The sequence below is a fragment of the Glandiceps talaboti genome, chromosome 14 (assembly GCF_964340395.1).
Source record: "Glandiceps talaboti chromosome 14, keGlaTala1.1, whole genome shotgun sequence".
NCBI classification, from domain to species: domain Eukaryota; kingdom Metazoa; phylum Hemichordata; class Enteropneusta; family Spengelidae; genus Glandiceps; species Glandiceps talaboti.
In genome coordinates this window covers 7,883,769-7,895,902 of record NC_135562.1, presented here as the reverse complement: position 1 = coordinate 7,895,902, position 12,134 = coordinate 7,883,769, and the positions used below count along the sequence as shown (strand labels likewise).

General features: G+C 35.5%; 1 protein-coding gene across 1 annotated transcript in view; it reads right to left on the bottom strand.

Annotated features, from left to right (window-relative positions):
- The window catches only part of LOC144445198 (cytosolic carboxypeptidase-like protein 5), a 30,664-nt gene extending 18,740 nt beyond the window's left edge, over positions 1-11,924 (bottom strand). Inside the window, exons 1-7 of the mRNA XM_078134744.1 lie at positions 11,713-11,924; positions 7,657-7,828; positions 6,701-6,864; positions 5,898-6,075; positions 2,464-3,545; positions 1,170-1,305; positions 335-519 (exon numbers count right to left, since the gene is read on the bottom strand). Of these exons, the coding sequence (XP_077990870.1) occupies positions 335-519; positions 1,170-1,305; positions 2,464-3,545; positions 5,898-6,075; positions 6,701-6,864; positions 7,657-7,828; positions 11,713-11,924 (2,129 nt within the window). The remainder of the gene's footprint in view (positions 1-334; positions 520-1,169; positions 1,306-2,463; positions 3,546-5,897; positions 6,076-6,700; positions 6,865-7,656; positions 7,829-11,712) is intronic.
- Between the last annotated feature and the right edge of the window lie 210 nt (positions 11,925-12,134).

Sequence of the window (12,134 nt, the reverse complement as noted above, 5' to 3'; positions counted from 1 at the left end):
TAATAGCTAAATCTAAACTACTTGAAAATCCTCACTGAGGTAAAAACTAGTCAAAGATTAATCTTAAACTTTATTTCTTATAAAACACTTTACATTAATATCACAACATGCTGTACAAGTAACCAAAATAAAAAAGACAACGAGTACACTATTCAAACTCGAAAAGTGTTTGAGGCTTAACTAAAATTTTTTAGTTTTTTATCCTACATTGAACTACTGATCTTGCTCCCTTTGTTTTACACTAATCTGTAAAGTTCATGGGGCTGTCTTTTCCATTTTACATGTGATTTAGCAAAGTAGCATCAATCTCTTATTTGTATGTTACTTAACTTACCATGAGGTCCTTGAAGCCATTCTGGACATCTTCCTTGGCAGTGTAGGAGCTCCCCTGGCACTCCGTAAAAACTTAGAAATCCACATACGAACACCTTCCAGGTGAGTATGTTCAGTTAATGGAAGACGAGACCATGGATTACAGTTGGCATAATCTAGCGCTGCAATAGCCACTGCTCTCCCAACCTGTAGCGACAGACAATTATAATTAGTAAACTCAACTGTTAGTAAGATAGCAATCTGTTTAAAATCCGATCAAGGAGTGAAGGTTCCACTGTGCTTCATTTACCACTTCTATCCTGCTTATCCTTTGCATTCTTCATTTGTTTTTACAGCAGGAGGAGGAAGGCAGTCATCCAGTGTGTAAATATAAAATTACATAATTTTAAAGGACAAGCAAAGTACATGTAGATAGAGAGAATAAAGTGAATCAAGCCATCTTCTTGATCAGATTTTAAGCATAGAGGTAAGATAGGTGATAGAAGAAACACATGCAATGGGAACTCTCCCAAGAATGCTAAATATTGAGTATCCACTATTTTCAGTAACTTGGGAACCCTGGTAACAGAAGTTGAGAATATGATAAAACTGGTGAAGCTTCCAATACTTTGTGCTGTAATAACTCTTTGAGTATTCAGTGTTTTCACTTTCAGTAATGTTTGGAACCCTGGTATAGAATTGGGGAACATACCCTGGTAAAATGACAGGGGGATTCAGGTAGCTGTTACTTGCTTATTACCCTTCATTGGTATCTATTGAAAACTACAGATTTTCATTTGATACTACTTAATGTCATCTAGTAAAGAGAAACTGATTCAGAAGTAAATAAGCCTCACCTCTTCATAATGACCTGGTGTGTACTTAGGTGGGAATCCAATCAGAGGTGGAGGAGTAGCTCTACCATCATCCATAGTAGCAGGTGCTACTGGATTCACCATCCTACCAGAGTTATAATTGCATTCCAAAGTGTAACTGTTGAGATTGAATGGAAGAAATGTTTGACTGTCAGTATATACTGGAAGTGAAAGTCATCAAACTATTACCATGATGATGAAGTAAGTACTATTCCACAACTTGTGTGTGCAAAAAGTTCTCATCTTTCCAAACTAAAAGATTGAAGCTCAACCTAGTAATAATTCCAACTGTGCAACCCTGTCATGATTTACATTATATGAAATGGTTTCTTCCGGACAAAGTTTTATGACTTCACCCACGGTGCTCCACACCACTGTTCTAATAAACAAGAAAGGCCTAAGTACGTGGGGACATCAGTTACAATGCAAACATGTGGCTCGGTCATTGTCGATCGAACTCTCAATATTGCACACTAATTAGCTGGCAACATCGGTAGTTTGCTGTCCGGGAAATTAGTGCGATCACTGAAATACACCGATTGAGGGCGCTTACACCAGCGTAAAGCGTTCACACCTACAGCTTAGTACAAGCTAATCCTTGCATCCGGAGGATCTGCGGAGCTGAATCGACCAAAACCTCCGCAGTAAAATAATCCACAGATTCTCCGGAGTCCACCATTCACACACACAAATTACCTCCAGAGTTAATTTAAGTCACTGATTCTGCGGAGGATAGGTCCCAGTGTGAACAGACTATAACTTCGCAGGATTAAAATGTATGACTGTATACTAGTATGTAAAAATAGTTGTTTGGGAGTCATAGAAAATGTGAGCCAAGACTTAATAATGATCCTATAATCCTTGTGGCTCCAATGACAAGATAACACTTATGTGCTGACCTTTAAACACAGATCTTTAAGAAAAATTTCAAGTATACGACATACAACACTATATACCCAGTATATTCCTCCCTAATAATCCAAGACATGAGAGATAGACATAACCACATTCCCAATAACACAACAAATGCATATGTTTAGGTATCGCTCTTTTAACATTTCTCTTCCTCCCGCTGCTAAAAATATGAGTGAAATAAGGAGACTTGTCACTATGAGTTGAAATTTAAAAGAAACGATATACAAATACTCTGAGTATACTACAGTGACACTCACATATTATGGGGTTCTGTCATATTATCTATATGGCTTTATTAATTTGCACTTTTCAGTACCATTTTCCGTGCAATTTTTCATAACTCGTAACATATCTTACTTACCTATGTACAATACCAACTGTTTTATAAATAGCTACTCGTCCACTTCCTTCTTTAGACATACCATCCCTCTTATCTCTTGTGTACATATTCTTCTCTGTGAAATTACACCCAGCAAAGTCAAAGTGTGCAGTATTCAGTGATACAAGCTTTGGATACAGTAAATTTTCCACTTGTTTCTCTTCCTCTTCTAAATGATTGCCGTACATGAAACACCCTCTCTTAGAGGCATGGCCATGCAGGTCCACGTAGAAGGCAATACCGCTTTCTTTCCATGGAATTGACAGACAGTCACTTTCCTCATGATTGTTATCAACAAGAGATGCATCACTTTTCTGAGACTGTTCTCTGAGACTCAAACTGCTTACTTCTTTGCATAAATCACTTTCTGTAGCTTCACCGTCAGAAGCTCCTGAGTCCTCTTTGCCATCATCAAGCCTTGTCATTGATTCACTGTCCATATTTACAGTGGAGTCAGTTACCATGGCACTGTCTCCACAGGAACCATTTTGAACAACAGCTGAATCTTCAGCTGTGCTAGTCCTGTCAGGAGTTACTTCTCTCACACCGCTGGCATCTCCTGTACTGTCAGGTTTCTCTTCACTTATGTGTATATTTTCAAGAACAAGGTCATTTTCTTTGGCACTTGATTCCCGACTAGTAGCACCATCATGTACCACAATAATAGCATTAGGTTTACCAATGTCTATTTCACTCACTGATTCTGGCAGTTTCTGCTGCTCTGCGGACTTTTTATCCGATACTGGACTCTTGGGGGGAACTTTAATGATTCTAGCACGTATGTGGTAATACTTAATCAAGGCTTTTGAAGCATAGATGGAGGGATGTAGTTCAATATCTGGGTCTAAGTAAACCCTGTTCAGGTTGACACCACGTTGGTCTGTCCTGTAATGTCCTCGTGAAACACCATCAGGGTTTAGTAAAGGTATCAATATAAATATGTATTGTCTTCTCAGCTGTTTCGCTCGTGGATCATGTGGACGGAGAATAAACTCCATGAAACCATTGAAGACAAAACTGGCTGGAGTTTCACCTGGATGAACCCTGCTTGACAGGAAAAACACCTAGACCAAGAGGGAAAAACAAGAATCTTAGATTAATAATTACTGGTAAGGTAGAATGCACCTCAATAACAAATTTCCCAGAAAGTTGAAAAGAATCGAATCTCTCCAAACTTTGCCATACAAAAGTTTATTCCTGGTGAAGAAGAGGAGTACAAATTTGGGGGAACTCTTGGAGTAATGACTTGAACAGTCGGGGACAATTACCCTGGGATAGAATGTGTTGCTGGGTCTTGGTGACTCTGGGATAGACTGTGGACTGACTAGGAAAACCTAGACAGTTCCACAGCAACGTGATAGCAGGCGTCCAACATAGCCCTGTCACACTTCCAACCCTCAATGGATGTCTGTAGAATTGTGTGTATATGTGTCTGTATGTGTTTTCATCCAAAAATTCAAAAAAAAGATTGAAAAAAAGAAAAAGTTTATTCCTGGTCCACTTGAAAAAATAAAAATTTGTGTGTTCACCATCATGTTTTCAATGAAATCATCAATCATTCATTTAGCTTTCACTTAGAAAAGTATTCAGCAACAATTTGAATTATTTTCCCATAATCCCTTGCTGCAACTCCCCAAATAGCTGAACACATGTCAAGTGCAGTAGGGCTTATTTACAAAATTTCAAAGTTGAATAAGTTACCGAGGTATTTTATCAACCTTAATCAAATGTAAGTTGATAACAGATATCAACACAAGTGTAATATTATTATTTGGCATAAACGAGCCTAACTCAGTGACTGGACAATTCCTTTGTGTGTCTGTACATTCTTTTGCACCTTCAGTTATTTAATATTCAGAGGTAGTAAATAGTTACAGTGAGTTTTGTTTGTAGTGAAATCTACCTGATCTGTCCAAGTGTTTTACTGAGATTTCTCAGCTAGTAAGGATTACATGGGATCATTCTTTTTGTTCTGGCCCAATAGGTCTGCAACACAACAGGTTTTCACACCTACCCAGTAATCCAAAGTGGGCCTTTATGAAAAGTATACATAGAGCACTACAGACATAAATACAGTATGCCACAAATTACATCAACAAGTAATGTTGAGGGACACTTTTATTTATGTCAGATGTGCAAATACTGGCAAGAAATCTTCTAATTTACAGTCATGTATAGCAGTTTGTAACTTGTAAGATACGACAGGCATGCCATGATATCAGCCAGCACTCATCAGCACTCAGCCTGATAAGGCTGAACAACACACCATATCTTATCATCGATCATGATGTATAGTATAGTACAGTGTAGTATACTATACATCATGATAGACAATAACAGACCACAGCTAGACAATATACACAATAGAATGTCCCTCAACTGTCTATGTTTAGATACAACCAGAATATCACAAATGCAATAAACAAGGAAGAAACAGTAACATGTACATGTAAAGTGCGTAGATTAACAGTTGTAAAGTAGTCTAGACTACCAGTTTAAAGTACACTTGTCAGTTACAGACATGTCTTTACAGGAAACTACTCACTTAGTAAACAAAGTCCTTAGGTGAATCTATTGTTGTCTGAGTTGGAATTTAAATCCTCAAACAAATACCTTTTGTGTCATAAAAGAATGACAACAAAAAGTGCCATTTTTATTGTTTGTCTGCACAAATATCTTGGTAATCCTAGGACCTTGTATTATGCCTTGTGTATATGTCAGAGGGACAGCAGTCATTATATAATTCTATTTTAATGTAGACATTCCCATCTCCATATTCCTATAATCACATAAAAGTCCCTCACCATGGTTATTTGGATTTGCTTTCTTGTGGATTATGTGAAGTTAGTCTAGAAGCTACATGTGTGGGCTCATTTTCTGTGATCTCTCTCCACCGTATAAGTCAACTGGATTTTTTTAAACAACTGTTTCGCACATCTCCATTTTAATCCTATTAAGTTAAATGGGTCTTTAAAATCTTCCAGAGTTACCTTGCTTTTAATCAACATGGCCAAAGCAATAAATATATAGAAAATTGTAAATCAAGCTAAATTGCCATCTCTGTTGCTAAGGTATTTCAGATATCCTTTCACTATGTTATTGCTAGTTTAAATGCTTGTTACTGTATTTTTATCTACTTATTAGTTTGTAATGAAAACATTTTATTGAAATTCAAATACTGTACAGGCATACCCTACAATCTAAACCATTTCATTCTTAGTGCTAACAGAGGTTGCATGGGCACAATGTAGTATACATTTGCATGTTCTGTGCATTTCTTACATCTCTACAGCACACATATACATTCGCTCAAAATCCACATTTTTTCTTTGGTAGTTCCAAGTGGGCTACCACCAGTGTGCCCAGCCCTCTCAGCCAATTTGACTGATATTCAAAAATATCAAACTGATACTCACCCTTTTCCCCTTGAATTGATGTGCTCTGGGAGTGTTTTCATCTGGGAATAATTTGGGTAACCTTTCTTCTCGTTCCTCTGTCATACCATGACATGACGTGATGGTGATCATATCGACTCTGTTTTTATCCAAGGAATGACATACTATTTCTCTGTGATAGTAAATAGTGTCTGGTGAACTGAAATGAAAAGTGTTGCAAACATTTAATATGAATTTAGTTTGAATAGTAGTATTTGTTTGTGAAACAATGTTTGGAAAATTGATGTGAAAAGAGAAACCAAATATTGCTATATATAAGACTTCAATCAACATGGTCTGAATCTTGTAATTTCTTATATATTGATGAAATGGCCAATTGGCAATTTATTCAATTTTTTTTACAAGCCACGAGTTCCAACAAAGTTGGTGAGGTTTAGTAGAGTTCCTGCGACCACATTCTAGTAATTTGCTAACTCATGAATTAGGCTAAATACTACTAAATCTGTGCAAGCTTTAGACATTCCTAACTCTACAATCAGAATTCAGAAACCAAAAAGGAGCACTGTAAACTGTAAGTTTCATATTGACAATGCTCAACTGTAGTTTTGACAAAAGTAGGTATAAGTAAAAAAAATACACCAAGAAAATCTACCTGAATTCCCCAGGTATTTTACCAGGGTTACCAACCAAAATTATGGTATGTATAGTACACAGTGTGAAATTTTATGCCATTTTACTTCACTTTCCCCTCTGTAACTGATGTTCTCAAATATTTGCAAAACACGGACCAAAGACAACATTTTTTAATTTACTAATTGACCTACCTTTGTGGTGTAAGTCTTTGGCAATATGCAAACTGTTCATCTATCTTTTCAAATTTGTTCTGATACTCTGTGTAAGACATTGGGTAACAGAAGGCAAAGTATACAGCAGATCCTTTGGACTCAAATCGATAGGTAAATGATAAAATAAACTGACCATCAACAGTCTGTATATGGAATAAATGTAAGAGAATTAATAACTGTCAGTCAAGTGTCATCATCTATTGTACTGCACACAAGTAAAGTTGAACACATTTGAACAAAAATTATGGGATTTATATTCTGGATATTTTACATCATTGACAATAATGTTATTTGTTCTGCAGTGCTTAAAAAATATGAGTCAAAACATTTAAAGTCTTCATTAATCTTCCTGATTCTTCATAAATTATGCTTTTGGAGGTAAATTACCATTCCCAATATTTGTCTTCATTAAGGGGCACAGGCTGAGTTTAGACAGTTTTTACTTTGGTTAGTAATACAAAATACTTTACATAAAACTGTGGCTAAACTAATCAAGTATAGTGTTTACAACGATTCATGTAGCCATGATGTGTCACTTTTTACCAGTGATCCAATGCATGCATTGTTTATGTAATGACAGGGATTTCCTCAGATTTGTTGATAGTACCAACAATTATGTCATCAAATCTTTCATATATTACATGTATATCTAAATACCAGGATTGAGTTATACCAGTATCAAGTAGCGAATGAGTTTGCTTCAGTAAGTAGGATACGATACGTAACACTTTGTAGGCAACAAAAATTGCGTCCAAAAACCGTCTAAACTCAGCCTGTGCCCCTTTAAACTAGAAGATACTTATTACTTTGATTGGAAGATAAGACCCATTAAATCACTCATACTTTCCTGGGCTATGCAAAGACAAATACTTCAGAATAATTTCTAAGTATACGCATCCAAAGACATAAATAACACTACTACAGAGTTCACTCACCTCGTATGTAGGTCTGTCTCTGATCCTTTCCCATCTTGGTTTATTAGGTATTACCTTCACAACTGGTGACATACCCTGGCTGTACAACTTGCCTTGTTTGTTCATGTTCATTATATTGATTTTCATCAGCCTGCCATAATTGCCTCCTTTGACAGCAAAATAAAACCAGGATCTGTGTAGTGAGAAACAGTCCAATATTTAAGTACATCTGTTTTTGTTCAACTCTGTAACCCTGCTTGCAGATTTATGCCATGGGCTATGTGTATGAGGATTTTGACTAAAAGTATACCAAGCAGTGTACAAAATTCTTCTTCTTGGGCCAAGAAAAAAAAAAAAGAATTGTTTCTAGTCAGGACAGTTTGTCTAAAATGGTGTGGCGACTCTCTTTTTCTTTTTTTCTTTTTTTTTAAATTCTCATCAAACCTGTCACTCAAGTCAATAGGCAGTTACTGATCATTTTATTTAGTACTTTACAGCAAGTGTGTATGTGGGGCAGATGTAATTTGCTTGTAGTTGTACATGATTGGCTCTACAGTTATCTTCACTGAAGTAGGGAGGATTAGTTTTGTGTTTCCCCACGGATTTGCAGAGAGCATGGGCTGGACAAACAGGGAAAAAAAAGACTGATGATTTAAGTGATGTGCACGCTGACCAAATTTTTTTTTTTTTTTTTTTTTTGCCTTACAAGTTACATGCATGAAATATGATACTCTACAATGTGCCCTTAATTTCTCAGCCAATGGGAAATATTGACACTGATGCACGAAAATTACTTGTGACACCAAAATTGGTGTTCCCCTATATGGGGTGAATCAGATTTTTCTTTTTCAACAAAAAGTTGTGTATTTTGTTAGAGGGTACTCAGACATTGTAAAACTTCAAGTTATAACTTAACAAGTACAAAAAAATGCACATGTACATCCATACATTATCTCAAATCCAGCTTCCAACCCCATGTCACAAACATAATAATCTGATACAATCTTATTAAAGTTTCCGATATATTACACATACATATAGGTGATTATCCTTTGTAATCAGATTATCTTGGTAAAATGCCTGGGGAACTTGGCACATGATTTTATCTGCTTTATATCCTTAAAGTGGCCATATGGATGAGAATTTGGTATTTATTTTGGATTTTTATTTGATAAAATAGCTTCACTATGTTTTTCTACTTGAAAAAATAATGTGAAAGAACATTGACCAAGTCCGTGTACATAACTCAATACATTGCAAAAAGATGCAAAAAGTGTAAAAAGTGTGTTATTGTACGTACAATAACAAACATTTTACACATTGTTTAATGTTTTGCAGTTTATTGAGTCGCAAACATAGACTTGGTATATGTTATTTCACATCATATATTTCAAGTAGAACAACATAGTGAAGCTATTTTATCAAATAAAAATCCAAAATAAATACCAAATTCTCATCCATATGGCCACTTTAACAACAAACTCCAAGGGGTAGTGTAACATGCATATGCCATGTAATTGAACATAACGATAATGGCATACTCACAGAATGAATGGATCACATATATGTTTATAAGCACAAAGATGCTTAATTACGATTTAAACTAAAGTTGCATAGCAACATCATATAGCAAGTCATTGCAGGCATGGTAAAACAATGTTGTTCATGAACGTACAAATGTATTACGCACAATTCCAATTATTCACATTTATTTTTGATGAGAATGTATAAGTTTTATTCATGTATTACATATGGAAGACTACTAACAGTGTTTTTATTAATGGCTGGGAACCCAAGTAACAGAATGGGGGAAATCTGGTCTGGCATAGTTTCTTGTAGTCTAGTGTATGGTATCGTTACGATTAGAGACCATGTTGGCATCCAGACTAAGTTTCCTGTACATTATACCACAACATTGGTGGTGAACCCCGGTAAAATGACAGAGGTACTCAGGTAGATCTTACCTATCTACCATCCGTAACAAAAATACTCTAACAGCTCTACCTACAACTACATATATCCTCTGTGACATGTGACTTCAACAAGCAACCATTTTGAGCTCTCTGTTTGTAAGTACATTTACAAGTATTACTCATACAATGGATGCCAACTTGTGTAACACTATCATCATTGCAAGGACAAGAAAACAATGTTACACTCATATACAGCATAATTCCATAGTTTCAAACCAGTCAGTCAGTCAATTCACACTCAGATTCACCTGGAATGTGCATATCAAGATGGGTCAATGGACGTCATTAAACATAGTAGTGTAACCCCCTGACCCAGGTACACAACAACAAAAGTCACTATACCTGATCTCTCTGGGGTGCTTTCTATATTTGAATAACAAAACCCTGTAAAACTTATTCCTTTGGGATCATGGTGAGCCATTTTTTTCTTTTTGTCTCCATTCTTATCGATGTTCTTTTTTCTTTTAACAAGGGAGAGTTTTGAAATGTTTGAGACTGTAAGTTTAAAGTACCCGAGTGCTGTCATAGTAATAGTATACACAAAACTGTGTTGCACATCATGTACTAGTTGATTACAGTAAATAAATAACTTGTATTTGCACAGTTTCTGTCATCTTAGTGGCGAGAAAAATTCTTTCACGTAGAATAAAAAAAACGTAACTCTTTTAGTTTGAGGGTGGGAAGTTTTGAACAATTTTAGTTCTCATCAAAAAACAAAAACAATTTTTACTTTTAATGGAATCTGTTTTGTACTCCTGAATGCAAGTATTTCCAAAATGTCGTCAAAACGACAAATGGAAGAATTTTTGCTCTTATAGTAAATACATGGTACTAAAATACATTGATGTATGAATAAAAGTGAATTTCTCTAACTACATGTACGTACTGGCTTTATATTCATACTTAACTACTACTACTACACTGTACATACTATTACTACTACATACTGATTTGAAATTGCGCTGTCTTAAACAATTATCAATTTTGGCCAGTTTAGTTAGAAAGGGTGGGAGTCTGACGCCTAAGGAAAAGAATTTAGTTTTTATCCCACACTGAAATTTTGATCTCGCCCTTTAATTTATCAAATAATTCTTTATAATCTCTGCCTTTCTGAGTAGGTATGATTTCGTTATGGAGGTAGGGTAAATAAATGTGATAACCCTTTGTTTTCATGACTAGTTGCAACATGCATAGATTTTGATTAGATAATGAAGTACATTTGTTAGTACTCTGAATGGATCCAGTGTTACACCTCATGTGAAAAGTTTTCTTGGTAGATTTACCAACCCTAATCACCATGGATATTAATAATATTATTGATTTCCCAACCCCTTAAAATCATTCAGTGTTTTTGCCAAGGGTCAGTAACTATGGTAACAGAAAGGTAAAAAATATGGTTAAACTGATAATAGTTTCTCATACATTGTGCCATAAGTTTGAAGAGGAACTCGGGTAAAATCATAATATATTATAATGCCAAGGGATCTACTTAAAACCTTTAAAGGAACACTTGCTGTAACTGGGGTATTAATGTTTTCAATTAGACAATCAATAATATATCAACTGAAAATTGTTAAAATACCAACAATATATTAACTTACTGAAAATTTTTAAAATACCCATCATTTAGACAATGTACATGTCAATTACAGGTCTATTTTATCTATAAGTAGTATAGCAATAAGTTGAAATGTTATTCACTGGGGTGCTGACTTTTAGGTGTTGACCCAAAACTCAATTTCATTGGATCATATAGTGCATCATACTATGTGTACTGCTACACAAATATATCTACCCACGGGCGATTCAGTGGTGTGCAGGGTGTACAACATTATGACTAATTGTAATATCCTACAAAACAGTTGAAAAATGTTCCTGTTGCAGCTGAAACTTGAAGTTTGTTTAACGAAAACATTCATTATCCATATGATTACAGTAATATTGATTCACTAATCATACTGTTGCTTTCCTCCATCTTGTATTTGGTTACATTAAAACAGGATACAGTATGCAAGGGGACATACACATGCAACTAATTTTCTTCAGTAATTTGCCAAAAACTTTTTATACTCATTAATTCAACTTTTCTTTGTTTAATACACACCTGTTTCCATTTTCAAATTCAGTACCCCCACAGTCTGGTTTGGTCCATACATTGAATTCACAATCTGGTACAGGGCATGGATCACCTATCCTACTGGCTGATGGTCCATCAGGGTCATCGTCATCACCTTTGTAAACTTTCTCCACTCTGGCTAAATTACCAGAATCAAACTTAGAAGTGAACAACAGACCTCCACAGCGTACTTCAACCATGATGGCGATGAAAAAATACCTCTGTAACTTCACACAGAAGAAAGTAGTGGTACAGATATCTGTGAGCTACTGTTTGAAATATGATGTTTAACCATTGCCATTCATTGTCAGTGTTAAGTTAATCTCCACCCATGTATCAGAATCCTATCGAGTTAACCTGCTGAAGAAAAGAAAAAGCAAATCAACAAAAAAAAAAATATCATCAAATAT